This window comes from Melospiza melodia, chromosome 16, assembly GCF_035770615.1.
Source record: "Melospiza melodia melodia isolate bMelMel2 chromosome 16, bMelMel2.pri, whole genome shotgun sequence".
NCBI lineage: Eukaryota > Metazoa > Chordata > Aves > Passeriformes > Passerellidae > Melospiza > Melospiza melodia.
In genome coordinates, this window is record NC_086209.1 from 7,550,271 (window position 1) to 7,572,163 (window position 21,893).

Below are 21,893 nucleotides of genomic sequence, written 5' to 3' on the forward strand. Positions count from 1 at the left end.
CAGGCCGTTCCAAAGAGAGCAATCTAAGTCCTGGCCTGGCAAGGAGAGCAAAGGTGCCCAGGAGAATTCACCATCACTGTTTTCTTTTGTCATAGCGCTTTGGCTTGTTCCCTAGCAGTAGCACCATGTGCTGGCCCCTGCCCTCAAGAATACAGAAATATGAATATTTCTGTGATGTAAAATGGTGTATGGGGAGCAAGAGCAACTTAAATTAACGCTGACGCCAAAGTGTGTGGAGTCACTGGGCCCAACCTGCCCCCAGTTCCAGCAGTGAAATACCAGCCCCATGGGGCTGTGCTGCCAGAGTGCTTTGTCACAGCCAATAAACCTTAATGAGCACTGATGAGACACCTCACACACATGGCTCATCCCCCTGGATCTGGGTTCCTATGCCAGTCTGGGCTCCTTTGTTTGATGTGCATTGCTCAGTGCAAGTACATCTGAGGTCAGCCTTTACCCCTGTGAATAAACTTGTGAAGGATTTCTCTCTGTCATTCCACTTCAGGACCTATTTCAGTCTGCTTAAAGAGAGTTAAATGTGTTGCATATTGAACTTTTGTATCAATATATATGATAATAAAATCTTGATAACCACTTGTTATCTGTTTCTAGGTCTTATACAGCATGAGGACATTACTGTTATTTCTTTTTAAAGTGTATTTTATTTTTATAACTATACTTGGCTGAGTAATTTTGGTTTTTAAACCATGACAGTTTTATATGATTATATTTTCCAGCCTAGAAAAAAAAAGATGTAAATTGTCTCACAGTATAAAATAAAGTTACAGATAGGGCCACCCCAGAACACTGGCACTCATTATGTTTGCTTTGGATTGTAGGAAAGGCAAAATTCCTGGTGAGGCGAGGGTTGACCCTGTTTCTGGATATGGGGGATTTCCCCTGTGTCAGGTGGAGGGAGGAGATTGCTAGGTGGAAGGTGTTTGTGCCACAAAAATTGGAAGATAAGCAAGGAAGCACTCTTCCTCTCCAGTGAAATAAGAATTCATCCTAATACTTTAAAAATTAGGCTGCAAGTATGGAAAGAAAGTGCTCTTTGCAGAGTCTGAAGCTTCAAGGATGCAATTGTGACAGATATAGCATAAGAGGAGGGAAAATTATGATAAGCAGGACAAAAAACCCCATAGCTTTTCCTTATAAAATGCTCATTTTTTCCTGAACCCTCCCACAGTAATACTGGATACATCATACCTTGATTTACTTTCCTAAGTGGCTGTGGACTTGCATTCTGGATAAGACAGTGGCAATAAAGTCAAGTTTCAAACTAGAACTGGTCCTATGATTCTTAGGCAATAAATCCACCTTAACACAAATGAAGCTCTGGACTAAATCTCAGCGCACGTGGATAAATGTCTTCCCTCAGTGTTGGGGTGGCTGCCTCCAAAACAGTGCAAGTTTTGGAAGCAGTTTGATCTAGGAAGTTGGGGCTACCTCTGCAGGAGGAGGCAAGTGTGATAAATCAGCCCATATCATTCTTACAAGGGAAGTGTTTATCCAAAGGATAACTCCTGCCTTTCACTACTGGAGAAACTGGTCATGCTGGAGAAGCACTGATCCAGCTACAAAGGGAGCCAGGGTGGAGTGATTGGGTGTGTTCAACACTGAGTATATGATAAAACTGAAAATTAATGCTTTGCTATGAATTGTATGGCCCAAAATCAGAGTAAGAGTGAAGTAGTGGTACTCAAGGGATACTGAAGTGGGACTTGAAGGAAGTAGAAAACTCCAGCAATGAAATAAAACATAATTAAGTGGAAGAGTGCTGTGTCAATGTAAAGAATAATTTCTAAATTGCCACAATATTTTGTTAAATGAGAACAGGCCCATTAACAAAAGGGAAAGAAACCATCCTGGTTTGTCAATTAATTCCTGAACTATGGGAATTTTTATGAGGGAAAAAAAAAGGGACTGAACTTCAAGAGGGAATGAGGATAAGGAAGGAAAGTATTTTTATCTCTGTGGAACTGTTCTGTATCTACAGCAGAAAAGCAGTTTCAATATCATAGCATTTGCTGTTTGTTGCCTAGGCTGTAGTGGTTCATATGTGGTCATATCTGCACTTTTTTGGCCTTTATTTTTAAAGTGTCAGCATCTCAGTTGATGCTTCTGATCTTAAAAAAGTCTTGTTACTTTTTCTCTGTTCAGACTCTTCATCCTCCTGGACCTGATTTGTCACCTCTGATTCTGTAGTGTTAGATATGAATTTCCTGCATATCATTTGTGGTCTTTAATTACCTCAGGGTTAATCTGCCTCATAAAGAGAGGCCACCTCTGTTACCCAGACCATCAGCATGGAACAGAAGGTGTGTTTGTGGGGCTGGTCCCTTGGGGCACTGAGGCAGGAGGTGCATGAGCTGTGCTGCTGAGGGCTCTCCTCCAGGAGCAGGAATTTGCAGCAGCAGCAGATCTGCTGCCCAACTCACCCCACTCTGCCCGTCCCAGGCAGCTGCACAGCCCTGCCCTGTCACCCACTGCTGGCATTTTACTGCTCTGTGCCTCTGTCCTGGTCCCCAATGGCAGAAGGCAAGGTAAATGAGTTGTTAATTTTATCCCATGTTAGTGAAGAATTTCTTCACTAGAGATGCCATGAGCTAAAGGTCCTTCTGGACTCCTTCTTTCCCATGAGCTGAATTTTAACACTATGTTTAGTTTTTTTAATCTGTGTAATAACTGATGGATTGGTTCTGGATAAGGCTATGTGGGGAGAAGCCACTTGCAATTAAAAAACTTCAGGAAGTTGCTGTGATGAGAAAAGGTCACCTTGCAAAAGATTGGTTTTCTTCCCCACAATCCTATTCTGGGAAACATTACCTGGGTTTGGTTTTTCACATGTTTATCCTTTATTTGTTCAATGAAATAATTTCCAAAAGCAATAAGAGGGTAATGTGCAATTAACAGTAGAAACATAAAAAGTAACAAAGCAGTGCTAGTCAGAATGGTTAAATGCAATTTGGCAACTCTGCTGTTACAATGTACTCTGTGATGGGTAAAGGTAGGCATGAAGTTATAAAACAGTACCTTGATTTGCACTTTGTCACAAAAGCTTTTTCTCTATAAGTGTGGCATCCTACAAGTGGAGTTAGGAAACTGTACAGTGAAAATGGTGACTGTGACTTTACATTGCCACCAGTCATGTCAGTAGCTTCATCTCCCTAGAAGCAAAGAATTAAGTAGGATACTTGTAAAGTCAATCAAAATTAATTAACAAATTACAAATCAATCAATAACACCCCAAAAAGTCTTGTTATGACCTCAGTTACTTGTTTAAGCATAAACAAGCTAATTGGCTACATTTCCTGTCTAGAAATAAGATCATTGCCAATTAACTTAGGACTTAATTAACTCTCTAAGGTACTGAACTTTAGATACATCATAAACTGTGTCTTAATGTTATTATTAGTTATTGCAGTGACTCTAGTACATTCTTGATTTATTGTTATTGTTATATAACTATTACATTTACACTTATGACACTATTAAAAAAAAAATAACCAAAGCCTTCAATATTACATTAAAGTTAATGCCACATAAAGGACAGAGGCATTAAATAAAAGTGTAATTAAGCAGGATGCCATAAGTTTACATTGGAAATGCAGCAGTCCAGCTTCTGTTCTTTGCTAGGAGGTACCAGCATAAGAGATTATATATTTAAAGATTATACATTTAAAGTTATCAATTTTCTTTTGCCCAGCTACAATTGCTCTTTATTTCTGGTCATGAGCTATTGGATTTGCCATCCATTTTGGCAGCTGGGAGAAGTCACAGTATGAGCACTGTAATGTAATCCTTACCTTCTTTTCAAGATCCTTCCCGATTGTCTCCTCTATAAAAAAACTTGGGACAATCTTGATTTGTCTTTTTTCTTCTCTCATGATATCCAAGCAATTTTTTGGTTTTTTTCTGGCATCTCGGTGACCTGGTTTTCTTCTTTTGCTTCTCTCTCTGTTTTAATAACTACAAGCTGCATGTTTTCCAAGGCTGAGAAGAATTTGTTCCATGTTTGCCAGGGATAAACAGTCCAGCAGAACAAGTGATGTGTCTGCTGAACAGAAGAGAGGAAAAGTCAGATCAGCAGAGATATTTAAATCTGTTCCTCTGCTCAAAGTGGATGTTAACATTAGTTCGGTGGCGTTTGATAAATGTCTCCAGAACATGGAGTGTCTGGAAATAAACCTGCACTGGGAGTGATATGCAAGTGTTGCTGTCACCTTGGGGGCTGGCAGCAGCACCACCAGCACACAGCCTTGGGAAATGGGCATTCTGTCTTCTTTATGACCCTAAAAAAGCCACCACGAAAATATTCCAGTCTTTTATTTCAGAAATACTGTCACCTTGTCTATAAGTCAAATCCTTTTTAGGTGCCTTTATTCACTCTTTGCACCAGAAGGACTGTACAATCTATTCTTCATCTGTGGCTTTGCCACAATTTTAGCTGGCATCTAGGCTTTGGCTTCTTTACCACTTTATGACTAAGCTGGACAAATGAGGCTAGGAAAGCCAATGTACTTTTTGGCACTGATTACATTTACAGCAAGAGTAGGCAAACAGAAATATTTTGTTTTATGAAAGAATCATTTCAGACATAAGAAAAGCTCACATCTCCCATGTGTATTACTTTGTGGGTTTGGGTTGGTTTGGCGTTTGTTTTGTTTGTTTGCTATGTCCAAACTTAGGAAGTAAAACAATCTGGTATCTGCTTCAAATCTGGCAACATAGACATAGGTGGATTTAGGATTTGAAGAGCTTATTTTGAGAAAGGAACAGGCTCACAGAGAACCCTTTGATAGGATTGACCCCACTCCTTTACAGTTTCTGAGGATCAAGAGCTTCCTTGTCCAAAAATCTCGTGGGGTCCCTATTTGTGACTGACAGTGGCAGAGGCACACTCATGGTAGTGTTGGTACAAAGGAACTGAAGTTTCTGCATCTCTCCATCCATTGGTCCTAGGCTGGAGCTATAGTTAAGGTCTAGAACTCCACAGCATCCCTGAAAGGTGTTAATATATATTAAATACTTCATGCACACATTTTCCTTTAATTCATGTCTAGATTGGTGACATAATATTTTACCTGGATCCAAAAATAGACTCCTTACAATAAGGAGGGTATCTACCCAGGGAAGAGGATTTGGCATAATCTGCCAAATATAACAGGTGAGCTATTGTTTCTAAAAAAGCTAAAGGAATCCAAAATGAGGTATTTGTGTCCTAGAATAGAAATATCCACCCTGGGAGTATCCTTTATGGAAGTGAGCCAGGAATAACTCCCTGAAATAATGCTCTGAGAGCTCACCCTTTCTGTTGTCTCATGGGTTTTTCCTTCAAAATGTGAAGCAGTCAACACAAACCTAGTGCTGCACACAGAGATGTGCTTGATTATCTTAGCATACATTCTCTTCTCAGTTTCTCTCAGACTTGCTATTAAACACTGTTTCACAAAGCTCCTGGTGTTACCCAAATTCATTTCTTGAGTGTGCTTTCCACAGAGGCCATGCTGTTATTTCTTTTTTAGGAAAAGAGCAGGCAATGAAGAATGTATTTTTCTTTTCAGATGTAGTTCTAAGTGCCATAAATAAGTGGCTAATTAGAGTAACATTATTGTGGGACAAATGGATCACTTCTCACATGCATGTCTGCCTTGGTTTGTGTGTGTGGGCTTGGTAGCAGCAACAGGGCTGGGAGAACACTGAGAACTGGTGGGGCTCATGCAGAACACATTCTTTAGTACTATGTCTCTTTCTTGTAGATCCTTTGCCTCTATTCTCATGCTCTATGGTTCAGCTGCTGCTTTGCCTCTGCTTGGCCCCAACATTGGGCTGAGCAGGGAAGCAGCTTCTGGACAGGTTTGCCCATGGCTCCTGATGTTCAGGGAGAAAAGGATAATGTTACTGCTGTTGCTGGGTAGTGCAGCAGTATGAATATCTTTACAGGCATGAAAGAATTGAGTTATGCCCAGGCATTTACTAGTTATGCATTTGTTGACAGCCATGCAAAGAGCCAGTTCAGAGATAGAACAGGGTACATCTACTCACTCTGCCTCCCATTCCTGTGACTTAAAGGACACCCCTAATCATGACTTTATTATGCCTGCCACACTCTGCTTATATGTCTGACAGGAGCTCAGCTGAGAGTACTGACATTTCTTAATGATATTTTGATCATTTCTCTGTAAATTATAATGTTAGGAAACATGCCATGAGGAATAGAGGAGAATGAATGGAGAATTTTATTTTCAGCTAAATTTACATAGGTAAATACATCCCCAGCCCTGGGTGCTCAAGGTCCTTCCAAGATGTGCTGAGGATATTGGGGGCCTCATTTGAAATTTTTACTGAATTTAAATAAACTTTGAGTTAGACCCTTGAATTATTTATTTTTTTTTCATAGAATGTCACCATAGTGGTGACATGACTTCCTTATGTAGCCTTTAGCTCACCATGTTCTCATAGCCCCATGAGCAAAATGATGTCACCACTGCTGCAGTTCAGAAGTGATTATTGTGCTGGGTACAGCAGCACAGAGTTTGGAGCTTAACCTCTCCATGCTGAGTGAGGAGGAAGGCAGCCTCTGCTGGGAGGTCAGGCTGGTGGCAATTAATGGCCCTTTCATCATATTCAAGTACTTTGGTCTATTCTGGTAGCTAGTGGCTTAGGCAGGATAGATTAAATTTCTGGGAGATAAAATATAAGGGAGGGAGAAGAAAACGGGAGGCAAAATATGAGATATGTGACACATTGCAGTGATGCAGTTATCTTGGCAGTTCATGAATGACACAGCAAATGACAGACACCAAGGTGTTGATTCTGTGGGCTGTCTGTGATACAGACTCCTCATGTTCAGCCTACCCAGATTAGAGGATCTATCATCAGTAACTGTCACAGACAGAAGCCAAATCTGTTAAAAACAATCTAACATCAATGGAAGGTAGGACTGGAGCTTGAATCAGTTTTGGAAGGTTGGTTTTATTTGTATTTTGTTCCATGGTGTGTGAAACTGCATGGACCTGAATCTGGGGGTCTGTTCAGATTCACCTCTTCTACCCAGTGGTATTTAATCATGGTGCAAAGGGAGGGAAATCTTCACTGACAGAAACAGCTTTGCAAGCTGGAAAGAAACAACTGAGTCCTTTATCAATAACACACACTGGATGCCTGCAAAACCACAAACCTATCTGAAATAAGTCAAGATAATCTTTCAAAACCTCCTTCAGCATCCCCCTGAGACTGGGATTTTGTTGTTAACTTAATAAAATGGTCTTTTGTTTTCCTGGAATGATTTACAGAGGAGACTACACAACCTCACTAGGTTTTTGGTTGCAGCCTGCATGGCCAAGTCCTCATTGTTTCCAGCCCTTGGTAAGCAGGCACAGCCTGATCAAACATGTTGGCCCATCCTGCAGCTCCACTTCTGGTTGCACTATGGGTCAGCACTTAGAATATGAAAAAATTTGTTTTACCTGATGTGTTCCTAAATGAAGCAGGAAAAAGGTAATTCTTGACATTTGAATTCTACTTCCAGATGCTTTTAGAGAACTATCCAGCCCAAACAATCTTCTCAAAGTCATGTCTACTTAATGGCATTTAATTTAGGCACTTTTTTCCTTCCATAAAAAAATACTAAAGCTCTCAATTTCTCCCATGAGCACATTTTTGCAGAGTTCAATTCCAAACTAAAAACCACAAAAAACTATAGCCAATTGCAAATCTAAGGAGCAGCTGGGAAATACAAAATAACTTCTGAATTTCCTAAGGGGTAACATAAGCAGGGATACCACACCTGCAATTGTTCTATTCCAAGTCAGTGTACCTATTGCCATTTGCAAGTAGTAGTTCAGCCCTTCTGATTCACAATTCTTTAGTTAAGCTGACCACATGCATAAATTGAGGTTACAGGAAACAAATACTGCTTCTCCATTTTTACCCCTCTAAAATCTTTAAATATTTCAGGTACATTTAAAATGGAGCTTTGCAGAATTCATACTGTTATTGGTGACTAGGGCCAAGCAATCAATCTTAGAATCATCCCTGGAGTGCACTAGCATTTTCTTGCACATGGGTGCTTTCAGAAAGCAAGTAAATTTCCTATTTAGAGAGATTAAAGTGAGTTGATGTACTAACCCGCAAACTATAATTTAAGGAGTCAAAAGCCTTTCTTTCCCCACCCTCTTCCACAGAAATTAACAACTCCAGTAGCATAATTTTTTTGTACTGCTGCTCTCTCTCCAGCAAAATGTACTTTATTACTATTTGGAGGCTTTATCCCTTTATGACAACCAGTATCAAGAGTAATATTACGCCAATAACTTGGTTTGCTAAGTATTAATACAAGGGAAATTATGCTAAGAGCACTGTGTGAGTTTAATTGCAATTCACACTTTAATATTTTGATGCAGCTGTAAAAATGTAGAATGAGAAACATTACAATTCTATTAGATACTAATAAATTGTGTTGTGGAGGAGGATATGAGCTGTACTTGCCATAATGAAGCACATTCTACTTCCCATCCCTCTGTTTTGATCCTGCATGTGTATGATTTCATAGAGAGGTTCAGCAAAGGTTCTATAGAACAACTTAGAAATGAATGGAGGGTTGTGTGTTTTTATATCAAATAATCAGAAACAAAGTGCAAATAATGTAAATCATCTTGCTTATGAAGTGTTTATGTCAAACACTTCATTTTCTTTATATACAATGTGTGATTGTTTAGAATGGATCCTATTAGATTTAAATGTTTTATTCTTTTCTAGGCTTAAGATTTCCAGGTTTGGGTACATTTAATAAAACAGCATTCTGAGAAATATTCAGAGATTCCTCCTCCTCCATTTTTTCCTAATAGAAATGACATTTTTAAATTGCTATGCTTTCTCTGCTCTTTCTGCTCATAACTGCAAGATGCAGTGTGGTAGTAATGCTTCCATGCAGCTGAATCATATTTTTGTTTAGGTTGGAAAAGACCTCTTTGATCATTGAGTCCAAATGTTACCCAAACACTGCCAAGCCCATCACTAAACCATGTCCCTGAGGCCCACATCTTGTAAATACCTCCAGTGACTCCACCACTTCCCTGGGCAGCCTGCTCAATGCTTGACAGCTTTTTCAGGGAAGAAATCTTTCCCAATACCCAATCTGAAACCTCTCCTGGCACAACTTGAGGCTCTTTCTTCTTGCCCTATTGCTTGATCTGACATTCAGACTGAAATACATAGAACTTTGTGATTTCAGGCAAATCACTCAAGTCCTTCTCAGCTGTTGTTTCAGTAGCTAGGAGTTAGAAGTAAAAATCTTTCACCATCCCCAGACTATTTTTCTGATTAGATAAGGACATGTATCCATTTTCCTCCTAGATTACTCTATTTTCAGAGAAGTGCCTGTGCAGGTGGAAACACTTAGGCACAGGGAACGCAGCCTACAGTAGCTACACCTTCCTTAATTAATCAGTCACAAGGATGAGATAGCCACAAGTTATTTTGGTGTCAGCACTTTGGTGTGGCACTCCTGACAGCAATACCAGGCTTCTGAAGTGGAAGTCAAAAGCCCCAGCTCATCCCCACAGAGGCCAGCAGAGCACCACTAGAACAGATCTGCTGGCCAGCTGCATGCAGCTGATACTGAGCAGCGGTTTGCTCCTTTTCCTTTGAATGTATGTGAATCATGTGCAGGCAGGGGATGATGCAAGAGTGTGGTTAATTTGTTCTCCTTTATGAAATACGTATTCAGAGTGAAACCAGGGCTGATCATAGCCACGTTTACCTTTTCTTATCAGGTTTGACTTTTAAAGGGCAGTGCTGTTTTTCACTGGCCTCAGTGCATTTTTTTTCTTTTTGGGGATGAGAACAATTTAAGCAAACACATATTTGTACATCACATTGCCAGCCTGAGTATTCTTACTTGCAAATTACAATCTTTAACATCTCCTTGCCTTTTCCTCTCCAAATGCTCCTGCCCCTCCTGATCTGGGTACTTTGTTGTACCTGGTTCTCTGCCTTCTGCCTGCACTCTCAGGCTGAGCACAGCTGACTGCACATCTCTCTCATTCTCAAATCTAAACTCATCCATGTGTCTTGAATGAGCAACTTGCACAGGGATCTTCTCAATTAAAATGTTCATAGAGTCATTAAACTAACTAATGGTGGAAACTTCAGTAGAAATGATGCTGTAATGAGACAAGCTTTCATCATCTTGCTGAGGAAAACATATTTCACTTGATTCAGATAAATTATATGCCCCCACATATTATGATCAATATTTTAGCAAGAGTTAGCATTTAACTATGTCACTTCTGAGTAATGAATAATCATGTCGAGCATATGAAAAATGAGTAATGACAGATATCACTGGACTGGTACGTTTTCTGCTTCTCAAAATGATGTTTAAATTTTTACAAAAATGTTGTATAAAGGATTCAATGACTCCAACTTGTTCCTTCTAATGGGTATCTATCATTTAAAACTGTGACTGCTCTTGAAGTACAGGTTAGCAGAACTAATTTTAAAATATGTTCAAATAGTTCTATACTGTGGCAGAGGAAAATGGAACCCAGTTGTCAGGAAATGTATGTGATAAAACTGGATTTCAGAAATTGAAGATTTGAGCTGACCTCTAAAATTACTCTTCTTGCCATAGTGGCAGTAGTACTCAAGAGTTTGTGGCTTTGCTACTAATAGGAAATGTGAAAGGTATAAAGTACTTTTATCAAGAAAAATATCTAAAATAAGTAAAGATTTTTAAAATAACATGCAAAAACTACAGCAGCTATCCTGACCTAAGCATGCTTTAATTTGTTTAGTTACTTGCATCTGCTTACTGTGTTATGTCACTTTTGTGTACAGCCTTCCCACAGGCTCCTAGCCTAATTTTTAAAACTTTTATGCTTGAAACTACATTCACAGACCAGGACCAAAGGAACTGTTTTGATTTTCCTCTAAAAATGCCAAGGCAGTTTCAAGCACCTACTTAAGAAAATCTTTGCCTCTTGTAAAGGCTGTTGAATGAACCATCAGCAAATGTGTTCAGGTCTTAGAAAGATCAGGAAGCATTTGTCACTGTAATCCAAAAGGAAACCTCTCTATGCATAGTATACTAATTTTTTCCACAGTCAAATAATCAGTCTCTTGACTACATTGGTCTGTGGTTAATTTTTTTCTCCCAACAATGATCTGTTATGCAATGTTAAGGTTGCAATTGGGGTGACAGATATTGTTCTATATTTTTAATACCCTTATGCTGGTAGTTGGCAGTTCTGCTCTTGATTGACATTTTTTTTTGATGTCTACTAGAAGCCTGAAACTAATTTGCAAGCATGACCATTGACTTGGTGACTTGCTCTTGTAACTGGGTGTAGTGCTGCAATATTGTTCTTCTACCTTTCAAAAAACATAAATATGGTATACTCATGAATAACGTGTTTCAGTTGCATTAAAGAAATACACTGGGTCTTTAAAATTCAAACAGAGTGAACAAGCAATATAAGGGTCTGTCATTACCTAAGTCAATTCTTCCACCAGCTGCTCCTTGGTGATTTGCAGTGTTATCTGTAACAAACTCTGTTTGGTTTTAGTCACCTGCAATGTACAAAGAGTTATCTATTCCTAACAGGGAGGACAATAGGCTTTTCAGGTGTTGCCTCAGTGTAGCTGGCTGTAAAGTTTCCTTTCAATACGTAGTTATTTTAGCATAGTTTAGATACATTTCTAATGTTTCCATCATTTGATGGAAGAATAACGTGGAGGAGATCAGCTATAATCTCATTATATTTACATAAATACTATTCTGCTTTTAAACTTCTTGCCATGTGTGGCTTTTCAACTCAAAGTGAAATTCTCCCTTTGTCAATATCACTGTTTTCCTTAGGGATGAAACAGCTAATAATCTATACTATATAATAGGAAAATTCACATTAATACTATCAGAAGGACGATGATTACTGACTCTTACAGCACCAGTTTTCCACACTGACAGAATAACATTCTAAAATGCATTTTCCTAAATTAGGTCATTTAAATCAGTTCAATATGTAAGTCACGGTAGCAAATTTTTCACTTGGCAGCTCTTCATTATGTAGCTTGGATTAATTCTGATTTAAGAATTCTGTTTGGTTATTCAGTTTTTTCCTGAAAATTTAATTTTCAGTAAATGTGGTGACATCACAAAAGGATCAACCATCATTTGGTGCCACCCCCCTCTTCTAGCTGTGGAGATAATTTCAGGAGGCACAGTTACTGTAAGCAGCAGAGTCACAAGTGAACGAGGTAAATGACTAGGCAATAATTTTTTCATCAGGAATGAGGAAAAAAGGCAAGTGGGAGTGGAATTGCACCCCAGACCCAATGAGGGGAGTAAATGGAAGTTATACTACTCACTTTTGGAACTAGATTTTAAGAGCATAAGTCATTTAACCACTTTTAAAGACTTTACTCTGGGGTGCCTCAGTGCTAGAGCTGTGCAAACACATGGTAAAAGACAGTCCATGCCCCAGTGAGCTTAATAGCCTTCTTGGTTTCCCTGCAGCAATGCCATTACACTCCAGCCCTCTTCTCTTGAGCAGGATGAAGGCCTTGCCTCCTCCTCCTGATTATTTTAGCAGACCTCTGGTTAGCACATGGAACGAGCCCTCCAGACTCTGCCGTCAGCACTACAATCCTTTCAAAGCTCACCTGGCAGGTTTCCCAGAAAAGCAAGACACGGTCCTTTAAGCTGGTTGCCAGGAAAAAGACTGAATAATGCTCATTCTAGCTATTTGTTTGGGATACTGGTTCTCACTTTATGGAATAAATATGCCAGACATTCATCTCTTGAATGAAAAGAAATTGCTGCAATGGTCTTGCACTGCTCTCAGCAGAACCTTTCCAAGACCTCTCAAAGGCCTTTGAAGGACCATCTCAGATGCTCCAATTCTGATGCTGTTTCTGTATTGAGTACCAGTTGCACCAGGTCCTCCAGGGCTTAGGAGGAGTGCAAATGGGGAGTTCTGTGCTCTTGTCTTCTAAGAGGGCCCGAATATCTTAAGTCATAACTAGCTTATGTTTCTTATAAGAAGCTGGAAGGGTATGAACACCCACAACCACTGATGGTCATGTACTGTTTGAGTTTGTCAAATGGATGTGTGTAGGGGGACACAGTATGGGTAAATGAAGGTAATGTAGAATGTAATCTTATCCCCCAACGAGTTGCAGCTGGACCCTCTTACTAAGGATTAGGAGCAGGCTGGATGATAACAGGCCACACCTGTAGCAAATAAGAACTAGTGGTACAAAAGATTGGATTGGTGAGAACTGGAGGAGAGGGAAGTCAGAGGTGTCAGATGGCTGCTGCAAGGACCAAGAACAGTCAGTGCTTAGAGGAGCTGCCTGCAAGAAACATCAAGGAGGTATGAAACTCTGAGGCTATGGAATACTTGCACTATAATGATCATAGAACTCTTGATATATAAGACAACATATAATGATAATAGAACTGTTGTAATATATAAGACAACAGATATGTGGGCTGATAGCCTAAAGGTGTATTCTATACCATAACTTTTGTCGCATCATAGCAAACTAGAACATAACATGTCTATAGGATCTATCCATTAATGGCCAAAATATTTGGAGGAAGCTGTGTCCATGGGCTGTGTCTGCCCATGGAAAGCTGACACTTCTGGTTTTCTTGCAACTGCCTCCCCACTGCCCCCAGCCCCTTCCCCAGTGCACCTGTAAAATGCTCCAAAATTACTGTGAATTTTATGAAATTTGTGAACAACAGCAGCAGGTATCTTCACTGGGAATGTATTTGTGAAAACACAAGGACCCTGCAATTAATTTGACATAATTTATTAATTTTTTTTTGGTTTTTTCCTAGAAAAGAAACTGTATTTATTGACTTCCTCTTGGGGGAAAGTTTCTTCTTATGAGTTTCAGTTTTGTCTGCCCTCTTCACTGCATTTGTCTGCCCTCTTCACATGGACATATCTATTTTATATATGTGGATAGTTTTTGCACTTTTTAGCATTTTGTGTTTATCATCAAATTCCTTTGTTTGATTTTAAACATGTAGACAAATACCCTGTTGCTTGAATTATGTTGGCCCCTCATGGTTATTCCTGAACAGCCACAGGATCTACTCTGAATATGTTTGTTAGATATACCATGTTCTAATGTCAGTAGAAGACAGGAAAGTCTTATTTTCCTAACATAGGATGACCAGAAAATTGAGGTTGAAAAGGATGAATATAACAGAATGATCTTAGAGTAAAAGAAGGGGAAAAAAGAAAGGAAACAAGATCAGATTTGTTGTCTCATATTCCACCTCTGTGCTAATGCTATGTGCCATATATTATTCTTTTTGTTTCTTTCATAAAAATGAAGCTTTGCCTACTGTTACATTTCTGTAAAGTGCATTAGAGAATATCATCATAAAAATCACTGAAGACAAGACAGTACTTCAGCAGCTTTTGTATAGACATCATTGTTGTAAAGTGCTTCTGCCTTTTGAAAGCAGCATGGCAGAAAGAAAGAAAGAAACTTGATGTGAAAAGCCTTTTTACCATGTTTTTGCACATCCATTTTCTGGCTGTGTTAGTGTTTCAAAGTTGGTTTGGTAGTTTTGTTTTACACTGTGTGTGACCTTTATTTCCACTCATAGGGAACATATGGCTGTGTAATTGGTTAAAGCTACTACAGGGATTGTTTCTGTGTGCCAGGCTGGGAGATGGTGAGAGACATGCTGAAGCTCTAAGCTATTGGTTTGGTTAAAGGGAAGGATTGCAACACATGGCCAAGTCTTCAACTACTCCCTATGACCCATTGTTCACAATCAGTTGTAAGCATGGCAAAATTTTATTCCTTAAATCTAGAAGATCGCCAGCTGCTTTAAATCCTGGTCATAAACGTCAAAATAACAAAAAAAGAAGCAAAAGGGATGGGGGATGGATGGCAGAGAAAGATCAAACTGTGATGATTCTAATTAATTAATGAAATGTCTACTCGAAAGTCAAGTTGGTTTTGATTTTTTTTTTCTCATAAAGCCTCTCTACTTTTGGCCAGTGGTGCTCTCCAAATTCCTAGTTCTGTAATTCACCCTTTTGCTTTTCATAGCTGATTTGCATCTGCATTCCAGTAGATGTTTTTGGTTACTTGTTTGAAGTTACTTTATTGGAGCATTTGCTACAGTCTCTGTCTTGCCTGGTTTTGAAAGTTTAGACTATCCTGACAGTGTTGTAAGAGCTGCCTTGCTAATGTGCTGTTTGACAGCAGTAAATAGGAATCTTATTGCTATTGCCTTTTTTTCCCCTTCACATTTCTGACAGTGGCAAAACATCGAGTGGAGCTGTGCCTTGGTCAGGAAGGGTCACACAGTGTCACAGTCTAAGTACCACAACATTTCTAGCACAATTGCTGAGTTATCAATGTGCATCTCTTGAAATCATTAGTTTGCAACCTGTAGCAGGGAGGATTTTCTCACCACCTGAGTGGCATTCCTGGGGCTTTTGGTGGCACATGGTTGAGAAACAGAGGTACCAAAACAGAGAATTGAAAACCCCAATAGCCAATTCCCATTTAGTCATTGTAGGACCTTATAGTATCCACTGTGAGCCTTATTAGGATCTGAGTGTGGTGAAACTCAGTGTGTCCTGGCAGGTGGCTGTGGACACGTTCTAACAAAAGATATGTAAGAGCTTGCCATTATGAACTCCACTATAACAAAAATGCCAAAATGCCATGTTTCCTAAAGGAGTCTGGAGAAACTTACTGAAGGAAGGATTATTCAACAGGACACAAAAACATTCCCCCTACTTACTGTAAGAATACATTATCGATATATTTCTAGAAGTGATTATTGTTTTAAATTAATCTTGTTTCATAAAATAGGAGTAGCAACTCTAATAAGAATAGTTCTGCATAGTTAAATGAATTGCTCAGGCAGCACGGAGTTGATAATTACAATTAAGATGGTAGGAAAATTAAGATTGCCTATACATACACACTTGAAACTGAGTAACAACATCCTTTCAGTAACTAAAATCCTTATGTACTTCTGAAGAGGAAATTTAGCCATAGAGGCAGAACATGATGGGTTCCTACTTTATGAATGCACATCTCAATGGTGGGTTTTTTTTGTGATATAGCAGCTTTAGGATATGTAAGATTTATGCAAACTCCTGCCTGTTCTCACAAAGTTGAGCTAAATGTTCTTGTGCCTACCTTCAAACAGATGGTAATATTAACTTAATTTTCAATGTATTAATGTAATCTATGTGCTTTATCTAAGGTGTAAGTTTGTTCTCTATACATGTTTAGTTCTGTATGAATGAGGCACAGAAAGAAAAATCAATCATTTCTTCACAGAGAAATATGAACTCTGTTAGCTTCATTTTTCACACTGTGAAAATGACTTGACCTTCCTTTCCTCAGAAAACCAAATATCTCCAATCTGTATTCATAGCTAGGCACAAATTTTCCATTAACATTTTCTGGATAGAAAACTGTGATTTCATTATTCTTGTTTTGGGGGAAAATAAGCTTTTCTTTGGATGAAATAGAGTGTTCTCAGCAGAAAAGTTTTCTGTGCTGTCTCACAAGGGGTGCAATTCAGTTAACTTGTGCCTCTGTGGCTGTGGACTGCTGGCCTCAGCCTGTCTCACCTGACCCACCATGGACAGTCTAATCTGTCCTCCTTCAGGAACAGGGACATTGGGGCAGGTGGTGGCAGCTACACTCTGGCCTTTGGAGCACTACATGGGCCTTGTTACTAGTTCACACTTTCCTCGTTGCCTTTGTACATTCCTTTGCATACAGATTACAGAAGTACTTTGAGGAAGGAGATTATCAAGGAATGTAGGTAGGTTTGAAAGAGAAAGGATGAGGCCGGGATGTCCCTTCCCTGCCTCAAGCTCTCTTCTCCTCTGTTTGCTGCTGAACCTGATGAAGGAGGTGGGAAGTTTCACTGTTTTGGTGCAAGCCCAGCACCTCCAATAACTTCAGTGTTTTCAGCTCGTGAGTCCACCCACGTCTCAGCCACAGCAGCCACCAGAGGGGTCTGGGCATTTGTGCCTTCACCAGAGAGACACTCTGGCAGAAAAGCTTTTCCTCTAAATGGGGACAACCACCCAAGCCACCCACGAGGAGCATCTCGCCAGGAAGCCGGCTCTGGGCTGGTCGAGCAGGCTGGGCATGGTGGCTGGCAAAGGGCAAGGCCGGGCGGGCTGGGGCCGCAGGGGCGGGCAGGAGAGCAGTTGGCCGGTGCAATGGCAGCAGGGCCAGGCAGGATGGCAGCAGGGCTCCCGCCTGCAGCCTCGGCGGCAAAAGCAGAGCCTGACCGTGCTGAGCCAGCACTCCCCTTTGTGGCAGGCTGCGGGGCCGGGCCGCAGAGCGCAGGGCCAGGAGGCCTTGCTGATCTTATTATCCCTGTTCTGAGCTGTTGCAGGTGCTGGGAACTGCAGTTGTATTTTTTGCACTATAACTGTAAAAGAGGTCACACTGAGGGCAGCTGAATTTTCTATTCCTGGCAGTTCGGGTAAATGAACCCTTCGCTGTGTGGAGGCAGAGCTGGGGCAGCCTCGTGCTTGTGTTTGCCCCCGAGCTGGGGCCTTGCAGAAGGTTCTGGATCCCTGTGCCGGCAGCCGGGCACTGAGGGAGTGGCAGCTACACCAGGCATGTCCCCAGCCCTTCCCTCCTGCAGGCCAGGTCTGGGTGAGCAGGTTCGTGCTCCGTTGCTGTGTGGCCAGGCCATGTGTAGCCAATCGTGGCTGCTGTGTCCCTGGGGTCAGGGCTGGGCATGGCAGTGTCCCTGCACCCCTGTGGGAACAGATGTGTGTCGGGCACAGGGCTCCAGTGGAGCGTGGGCTGCGTGTCCCCAGTCGTGGCACTCAGGTGCATCCTAGAGGGTTTGAAACTGACTGCAAAAAGCTATTTGAAACTGACAGTAAAAAGCAGCTTCATTCATAAACTTTGTCACAGACCTGAGGGCACAGGGTGCTTGGGGAGCTCCAGGTGCCATACATGCAACTTCTGAGGAGATCCATTACCTCTGCTATTGCTTGTCAATGGGGACAGCAGGTTTGCTTGGTGATGAAGGATCTCCCACCCCTTTGCTGGAATGAGCTCTGAAAGCGTTTTCAGGATTTGTTCTGTGTATCTTTGGCTAGTTTCTGAGGAAGTGAAAAGGGTTTGCTTTAAGAAATTGAAGGTGCTTATACCTGGGAAGTGATTTTTTCCTTTCTGTTGGGTAAGAGCCCTTTCTCTCTTGCAGACTGCTTTGGTGCAGAGGTGGCCAGCTGGCAGCCAAAAGACCCTCTGAAAAATATAGGAAGCAGAACTGCCACCTTTTGTAAGTCCCACTGCTTTTAGTAAGTCGTTTGAGTTTAATGGTTGAAGTTCAATGCACTGAAAATAGGCAAGATATTGAATGTAAGTGATTAGGTGACAGACTAGGCTTTTAGTTTTATTAATAGTAATTGTTTATTAAAAAACCTCTCTGTACCTGCATCTTGAGAAATGTGAAATTCTGAAAGTGTGACTCCACCTCCCATGTCGGTCTAAAGTATTCAAATTAGGATTTTGAATGGGGCCTTTAAAACCAACAATGCTGCTAAAATGAGTGAATAGAGGGGCCCAACTCATGATACTTTAAAGCTTGAGGGCCAGAGTAGTGTGTTTGAGTCAGTGGTGAAAACAGATGCAAGAAAGGAAAGGCGGTATGCACCTGATGTTCCTGCCAGAGGGTTCACTGGAGCCTGTCTGTGGTGGCAGAGCTGGCTGCTGTGACCAGCTGTGTTGAGTCTTCTGGGGCTGGGACACAGCTGTGGAGACAGGTCCTCACCAAAATAAGGGTCATTTCAAACTTCACCAAGTCCTCAGGACTTGCTGGCGCTCAGGAACGTTCTGTGATTGGTTCTGTGGAAGACTGGAGTAAAAATGAAGATGGTTTTGGTCTTGTCTTTGCAAAACCAATGTATGCACTTGTTTGCTCAGTGGCTATATGTATTTGAAGTATTATAAATATAAAATGCATGTGAAAAGTCATAAGGCACTGGTTACTGTTAAGAAGGCAATTCAGATATGAAAGTGTGAATTGGGGTAGAGAATAATTTCATTTAGGGGATGGAGGGAGCCGTGGGCCCCTCACTGCTTATGTGTAGGGGCAGCCTAGGATTTGTGTTTGGCTTCTCCCTGAGATTGGTGGGGGAGTGGGGTAGGTTCTGTAGGGAGCTCTGGGATGCTCCTGACCATGTCCTGATTAATGCTTGTAGGTGAGCAGTGCCACTGCCCATCACAGGCCCAGAGGGAAGGGTCATCATCCCAAGGGGAGAGTGGGGTGCTGCCCTGGATCCAGACCTCATGGGGCTCGGGAGAGCTTTCTTCATCCCACCTTCCTGGGCTGCCCCAGCCTGACTCTGCTCTGACCCTTGCCTGCCGTCCTGCATCTCGCAGTGCAGCTGACCCGGAGCTCTGGCCTTGCCATGTCCGTGCAGGCAGGTTTGTGCACACAGCCAGCAGGAGCTGGCTTTGGCAATTAAATGATAGGATTAAAGACGCCTGGTTTTGTGTGTGTATGTTTGGGTTTTTTTGTTTAAATTCTCTCCCCTATTCCCCCTTCTCCGTCCCCCTCTCCGACCCCAGGCAGGCCTCCCTAGGTCTCCCGCAGGCGCGAAGCCGCTCCGCTCCCCGCATCCCCGCAGTTCCTCCTTCCAGCTAAACTTCCCCGCGCTCCCGGCGGGGGCTCGCGGCTCCGCCGGATCCCGGCGGTGCTGCCGCGGCGGCTCCATGCCGCGGCTTCGGGCCGCCCCGGCTCCTCCCCTCGCGGTGTGCGAGGCAGCCTGCCCGCCCGTCTGTGTGTGTGTGCGCCGGGCCGCCGCCGCCGCTGCGCTGCCTCTCCCAGCCGGGCACAGCCGCGCCGCGCTGCTGGCGGCGGCGGCGGCGCTCCGCCACCCCGGGCGGCTCCGCGCGGCCCCGCGGCGGCCGCCGCTCCCCGCGGCGCCGCTGCCCATGCGGGCCGGCCAGCGATAGCCGCGCCGGCTGGGCTCGGCTCGGCTCTGCGGGGCGGGGAGGGGGCACCACTTCTCTGAGTCTCCCCACCACATCGTTATGGACCTATTCGACTTTTTCAGGGACTGGGACTTAGAGCAGCAGTGGTAGGTTTTTTCGGGTGGTGGGTTTTTTTTTTTTTTTTTTTTTTTTTTTTTTGCTTTTGGTTTCTCCCCCTCCCGCACCACCTCCCCTCCCCGTCTCTCCACCCCTCTCCTTCTTTCAGCTGCCTCCTTCCTACCCTTCCCTGCTCGCTCCCCCGGTGCCGTAGCCTTTGTTGAGGGGCGCAGCGCCCGGTGCCAGCGGGGAGCGGGGCCGCGCTGCGCCCGCGGGCAGCGGGGCCGGCCGGGGCAGCCGGTGCCGGCCGGCTCCAGCCACGCTCCGCGGCCCCGGCTGGGCAGCAGCGCTCGGAGCGCGGCGGCGGGGGGCGAAGTTGGCCCGCAGGGCAGCGCCGAGAGGTGCCGGTGCCGGCTGCGATCAGCGGTGGCAGCCCCCTCCCGAGCAGGGGCGGCGATGTTCCCCGGGATCGCGGCTTTGCTAATGTTGTGTTTACTGCTGTCACTGACAATGTTCCTTTCACGGGGAGAACCGCAACTGTAGTTTCGCTGTGTGGCACAGTTCGGCTGTAGCTCAGATCGGTGTGGGGGCTTCTGTTGCTGGTTTTGCTGGTTTCCTATTCTAGATGAAGCGTTATTGAAGTTAGTTTTGGAAGTGGCAAGATCAGTATCCGTGATTATTATAACAGGTCTTTTTTTCCCTGCCCGTCTCTGCATCATTTTTCTTTTATTTCCATTTATTTTAAGAATGGAATTTTAGGTTTATATTGCTCTGTAAATAGGTGCACACCTTTAAAAGATCGGTGCATCTGTTTGAGTGCATTGTAAACTTGTTATCAAAGTGAATGTTAAGGAATTTTTGATGGGTGACAAGTAGCTGGGAAAGTTAGAATTTGGGTAGGTACTTAGTCACTTCTGTGGCTGGTTAATGAGATTATGCTTATTCTTTAGCTGGTTTTATTGGTTCTTTCTTTACTTTTCAATTTAGCGAATATAATTCCTTAACTATGCATGGGGAAATTCAGAGGTTGGTTACTGCTTTGTTAAATGCTTTTAGGCTGGAGTGCAATTTGCTAAGGAATAAAGACTAAAATACTGTATTTTGTGATCCTAATCTCTAAATGCCACACAGATTATATATGTGTATGTATGTGCATTTGGACCTCGTGTTTTGCAGAGGGTTTACTTTACTTTGTTGATAATATAAAGGTATGTCTAGGAAAAAGGTAATATATCTTGTTAATAACTGTCATTTTGCCAAACACGGTCTAACAGCTATACTTGCAAATCCATCGTAATCAGAACCAAATACCTGTCACGTTCCATTTTACAGCAATTGGGAGTAAATCCTCACAACCATAAATTACACTATATCAATATTAATCTGTAAGCAGGCGTTTTGGATCATGTGCATGTTTTATCAGCTCTGCATAATCCATTGTATTACATCTTTTTAATAATCATGCTGTTGTTATTTAAAAGTAATAATCACAATAAAATTAGTGCTCAATTAAATATTATGCTTCTACTACGCTATCTTTACTCTGCTACACTAATTTATTTTGCAGACAACTGATAACCACCGTATTACAGCTCAAATAATATTTGCATACAATTTGCCTAATTTATAATGTGGGTAACATTAATTTAATAGAAGCTGTTACAACCCAATATGTGGGTGTAGTTCAAATACTAAGCATTTAGAGGTATTGAGTTTTAGTGTTTGCTTAATAACTTACTTTCATTTGACCATGGTTTTATATGGATTTAGAGATGTGCATCAGAAAGAGGTGAACTCTCGTGCCTCGGTTTTTCCAT

At 42.1% G+C, this 21,893-nt stretch overlaps 1 protein-coding gene across 4 annotated transcripts in view; it reads left to right on the plus strand.

The window, feature by feature from the left end:
- The first annotated feature begins 19,986 nt into the window (after positions 1 to 19,986).
- AFF2 (ALF transcription elongation factor 2) overlaps positions 19,987 to 21,893 on the plus strand; it is a 325,500-nt gene continuing 323,593 nt past the window's right edge. For all 4 annotated transcript variants that reach the window (XM_063170495.1, XM_063170500.1, XM_063170497.1 and 1 more), the window contains exon 1: positions 19,987 to 20,126. In XM_063170495.1, the coding sequence (XP_063026565.1) occupies positions 20,080 to 20,126 (47 nt within the window). In that variant the 5' untranslated portion in view covers positions 19,987 to 20,079. The remainder of the gene's footprint in view (positions 20,127 to 21,893) is intronic.